Source organism: Trachurus japonicus, chromosome 8, assembly GCF_045865225.1.
Source record: "Trachurus japonicus isolate A0001 chromosome 8, Traja_1.0".
NCBI lineage: Eukaryota > Metazoa > Chordata > Actinopteri > Carangiformes > Carangidae > Trachurus > Trachurus japonicus.
This window is the reverse complement of record NC_140914.1, coordinates 1,074,476-1,079,810: the sequence shown is the minus strand read 5'-3', so window position 1 is coordinate 1,079,810 and position 5,335 is coordinate 1,074,476. Positions and strand designations below refer to the sequence as shown.

Below are 5,335 nucleotides of genomic sequence, written 5' to 3'. Positions count from 1 at the left end.
TTTGCCCATTATCACCAAAAGTATATTTTTTTATCTAGCTTTTTTTTAAAGTATATTTTTTGGGCATTTTGGCCTTTAATTGACAGAACAGTTGAGAGAGAGACAGGAAATGTTAGGCAGAAAGACATGCAGGATAGGACTGCTCCACAAGGGATTCGAACCGGGGCCACCTGCAGTGAGGACTATAGCCTCAACACATGGGGCGGGTGCTCTTTATCTAACTTTTAGGATCAACCAATCACAGCGTTTGAAATGATGACTCATACCTAGCAACGGGGGTCAACCACACCTCCTCACTAAGATAGGAGTTTCTGTCCACTCCTTGCTCAGAGTTCTCTGAGAGTGTTGTGGAATCACTCCTAAGCTAAGACTCCTTGCTAGGAATTTTTAGGACAAGTTAGGAGCTCTCTGAGAGGATTCTTAGAATCTTTAGGAATACGGGCCCAGGTTTCTAACTGTAGCAGGATGGAGGTTCTGAAGGTCCTGGTTCTGCTGCTGGTCTCTGTGGAGTGCTCAGGTCAGTGTGTGTGTGTGTGTGTTTGTGTTCAGGCTCTTGTTGGTTTGATCTTCTGTCTTTTTAATTCTTCTCGGGGTCGTTGGAACTCGTCATGTTCGTGTCACATCAGAGGGACAGGAAGGAAGTGTGACGGAGACACAGACATTTTTATTCTGAAAGACAAGAAACATTTCCATGTTTCTCACATTCTGTGTCATAAACTATGAACTGTTGTCTTGTCTGCAACAACATGAAACAATGAAATGGGAATGAATTCGACACTTTATTAACTTTAAATCCTTAAAAAAGCAACAACTACAAAATACTGAGACTACATAAAACTAATGTTGATTTAGTGAAACGCTCGAGATAAAAAGTTCTTTGTTTTTTCTTTTACAATCAATCCTCCTCGATCAACAACCAGAGCTCACGTTCTTTTGCTGCTGCTACAGAATCGATGTGCTCATCTTCTGCGTCAGCATCATAAACCCTAATAGACCAAAAATAAAAACTAAGAACTAAAAACTATGGATCTAATTACTCCACAATCATATCGTTCTTCCAGTAAAGCAGTAAGATTATGTACAGTAGGATTAATTGTTTTTTTTAATGAAAAACTACCCGTTATTACTCAACCGTTCCACTTCAGAGTGGTAGTACTCGACCTCAGCATGACACCTAGAAAATATCGAGTCAATCTGATGTGGAATTTCAGAATAAAAGCCCTCTGAACTTTTCAATTTGTCTGTACTCTAATACGACCTTTAAAATACTACGTATGTGTCATAAACTGTTGTCTTGTCTGTAACAACATCTCTGTCCCGTCTGTCCATCCTGGCTGAGGGATCCCTCCTCTGTTGCTCACCCTGAGCTTTCTCCTGGTTTTCCCTGTTAAAAGGGTTTTCCATGGAGTCTTTCCTGGATGCGAGGGTCTAAGGACAGAGGATGTTGTTATTATGGGATGTAAAACGATTTGAGACAAACTGCTGGTTAAAACGGGCTATACAGATAAAATTGCCTTGCCTTGCCCATGTCTACTTAACAACAGACAACAACTAGACAACTAGACAACTAGACTAGACAAACTCCTTCAGGTCAGAACAGCTGCAGAGGTCAGAGGTCAGAGGTCAGGGGGAGACTGAACATTGATCAGTGATTAGTCACTTATCGACAAATCAAACAGCTGAACCGAGCAAAGACACAGAGAGGAGCAGTTACAGTGAGAGTCCCTGAATGTAAATTTTGAGAGTGGAACTTTTAAACATCATATTTTCTCTTATGAAGCAAAACACTTATCATTAAAAACAAATCACCAACATTTCCATGCTGTCAAGGTGCAATTTATGTATTATCAGATTTTTGTTTAGATGACTGAATTTCTGACATTTTGACAATTTCATCACAACAGCTGCCCGGGCACTGACTCCCTGAGTGGATAAATGAAGCTACACAGCAGGTCTCACTACCAGCTCATTAGCTCAGCGAGTTAGGAGCTGGTTCTTGGTGTCAGAGGTTGTGAGTTCGAGACCCAACAAGGGTGATGATGATGATGACAGATCAAAATGTCAGATGTCCGCAAGCTGTCTTGCTGTCTAAATGCAATTCAAGTATTAACAGATTTTTGTTTAGATAACAGAATTTCTGACATTTTGACCATTTTTTAAATCTGCGTTCACAACTGCTGCCCGGACACTGACTCCTTGAGTCTATTTGAGAAGACACACACCATGTCTCACTTCCAGATAATTAGCTCACTGAGTTAAGCGCTGGTTTGTGGTGCGAGGGGATGTGGGTCAAAGACCCAGCCAGGGTGATGATTGTTTAACAAATACATATCATTGCCTCAAAATCGGATTTCTCTTTTTACTGTGGTTTCAAATTTGCCTACACGACAGTGAATGGCTTACTCAATTTGTGGAGCCACTGTTGAACCGCCACTTGTCAATTAGCTCAGTGCGGACTTTGGTTGCCGAGGTTGTGGGTTCAATCCTCAACTAATGCATATTGGACATTATAAGGACAACTGTCTTGTCTTCCTATTCTCCTGTTTGTTGCTCAGAATTGCCTAAATTTGCCCAAACACATATCGATTGGTTACCAACCGTCACAGCACACCGCAACAATAAATAAATGGCAGTTGCTCAAACCATTACAGTACACAGTGTTTTGTCAACTGTACACACTAAACTACAGATGTGCATTCAGGATATTAACAGATGTTGGAATAAACGTAACGCCCCTCCTTGAACTCCTTGAACCGCCACCTTACCGTGGTGGAGGGGTTTGAGCACCCGAATGATCCTAGGAGCTATGTTGTCCGGGGCTTAATGCCCCTGGTAGGGTCTCCCAAGGCAAACAGGTCCTAGGTGACGGGTCAGACAAAGAGCGGTTCAAAGCCCCTTATGAAGAAGAAAACAGCAAGGAAGTGTACGTCGCCCGGACTGGCGTTACCGGGGCCCCACCCTGGAGCCAGGCCTGGGGTTGGGGCTCGCAGGCGAGCGTCTGGTGGCCGGGTCGGGCGCAGCCCGAACGAGCGACGTGGGCCCGCCTTCCCGTAGGCTCACCACCCGCGGGAGGGTTCAGAAGGGGCCGGTGCCGTGTGATTTGGGTGGCAGCCGTGGGCGGGGGCCCCGGCGACCCAATCCTCGGACAACGACTCTGGCTTTAGGGACATGGAATGTCACCTCGCTGGGGGGGAAAGAGCCTGAGCTCGTGCGGGAGGTTGAGCAGTATCGACTAGAGATAGTCGGGCTCACCTCCACGCACAGCCTGGGCTCTGGAACCCAACTCTTTGAGAGAGGTTGGACTCTCTTCCACTCTGGAGTCGCCCACGGTGAGAGGCGGCGAGCTGGTGTGGGCTTGCTCATAGCTCCCCAGCTCAGCCGCCATGTGTTGGAGTTCTCCCCGCATAGCGAGAGGGTCGCTTCCCTGCGCCTTCGGGTCGGGGATAGGTCTCTCACTGTCATTTCGGCCTACGGGTCGAACAACAGTGCAGAGTACCCGGCCTTCCTGGAGGCCCTGGGAGGGGTGCTGGAAAGTGCCCCAACTGGGGACTCCATCGTTCTGCTGGGGGACTTCAACGCTCATGTGGGCAGTGACAGTGTTACCTGGAGAGGTGTGATTGGGAGGGACGGCCTCCCCGATCTGAACCCGAGTGGTGTTCTGTTATTGGACTTCTGTGCTAGCCACAGTCTGTCCATAACGAACACCATGTTCAGGCATAAGGGTCCATCAGTGCAAGTGGCTCTCTCCGCCCCCTCCAGAGGTGCATTGCTGAATGGTTGAATGCGATGTAAAGCGCTTTGGGTATTGTTACAGGTCTAGTAAAGCGCTATATAAATACAGACAATTTACCATTCACCTTATATAGGAGCTAAATGTGTTGTGTTCTAATTTGGTGTGTGTGTCCAGCACACAGGGTGTTGTGATGATCAATTATTTGTTTCCGTCCTAAACCCAGCGCTGATATTTCTGTGTTGTTCATGAAACATGCTGTCATACCGCAGGACGCTAGCGAGACCAGTTTTGTTTGAAACTTTTCATGCGCCAGAAATCAACATGATTGGACCTCTTCTCCATTCGTCCCTCAACATTTGCGTCTTGTTTTTATTCGTTGACTAAACTGTTATATATTATATTATATGTATTCGTCATCGTCTTTGTCATCACAGCTGACTTTTTATTTAGTTTTTATTTAGTTTTCATCCGTGAAAAAGGTTTGACGAATATTTTTTGTCATAGTCTTCATCAATGAAATTAACACCGCACTCAGTGTGTGTGTGTGGGGGGGTTGCTGTGGTATCACCTGGGGGGGTCAGGTGATGTAGGAAGCATTGTTCACTCTCATTGTCAGGTTTTTGACTAGGAAGGGCAAACGGTTTTTGACAATGCTCATCATGCTGCTGTTTTCTTTGTTTATGGACATTTTACACACACAGCAATAAACCCACTGTGTTGCAACTAAAGGAACAGTGTGGACATTCACTCGATCAACGGTAGGAGAGCATCGGTCAAGAAGAAGCATCTCAACCAGGTTGTTCTGGAGTTAAATACCTCAGTAGTGCTACTATCAGACTGAACTCCTTTAATACCATACGTGTATTTTCATTTTTCTGTCTTGACATCAGTTTGAAATCTGCCTTGACAACTGCTGCCATCCTGGTGTTTGACTTAGTCATTTAGTGAAGCCACAGATAAGATCATGTTTCCCAATCAGCTCAGTGAGATGAAGGCTGCTCCTTTGCTCCTTGCTGTCAGATGTTGTGACTTAAATGTACATTGTAATAGCAACTCTCTTGTTGTCTTCCTACTGTGCCTCTTGTTGTAATTGTTTTATATCAGTGTCATTCTGCATGCCACCACAAGATGGAGCCAAAGTAATTAATCTTCACCTGCTCAGGTACAAGTGGAGCTACAGTTTGGATTTGCTTCATTTCTGTTTGAATCAAACTCACTTATTTTACTCTTCACTCTCTTCTCTGTGTTCAGAGCCTGTCAGGTTGGTGGGAGGAGCCAGTCGCTGTGCAGGTGAACTGCAGCTGAAACTAGGAGAGTGGAGACCAGTGGACAGCTACACCTGGAACCTGAAGGCAGCATCTGTAGCATGTAGAGATCTGGACTGTGGCTCTGCTGTTTCAATTAGAAGAAGAGATGAGTCCTCAGGGAGGTCTGTGTGGAGGATCAACACTGACTGTGTTCAGTCTGGATCTACCCTGAAGGAGTGTTTATCATCATCATCAGATTCCTCTTTCTCCACCGTGGAGATCACCTGTTCAGGTGAGTCCATCAGTGACATCATCAGTGACAGTCAGGTTCAGTGTCTTCCTTCCATTGTTGTGG

General features: G+C 45.4%; 1 protein-coding gene across 1 annotated transcript in view; it reads left to right on the top strand.

Moving 5' to 3' along the window:
* Nucleotides 1-465: 465 nt before the first annotated feature.
* LOC146982248 (uncharacterized) overlaps nucleotides 466-5,335 on the top strand; it is a 191,345-nt gene continuing 186,475 nt past the window's right edge. The window contains exons 1-2 of the mRNA XM_085783274.1: nucleotides 466-517; nucleotides 4,985-5,272. Coding sequence (XP_085639400.1) covers nucleotides 466-517; nucleotides 4,985-5,272 — 340 coding nt within the window. The remainder of the gene's footprint in view (nucleotides 518-4,984; nucleotides 5,273-5,335) is intronic.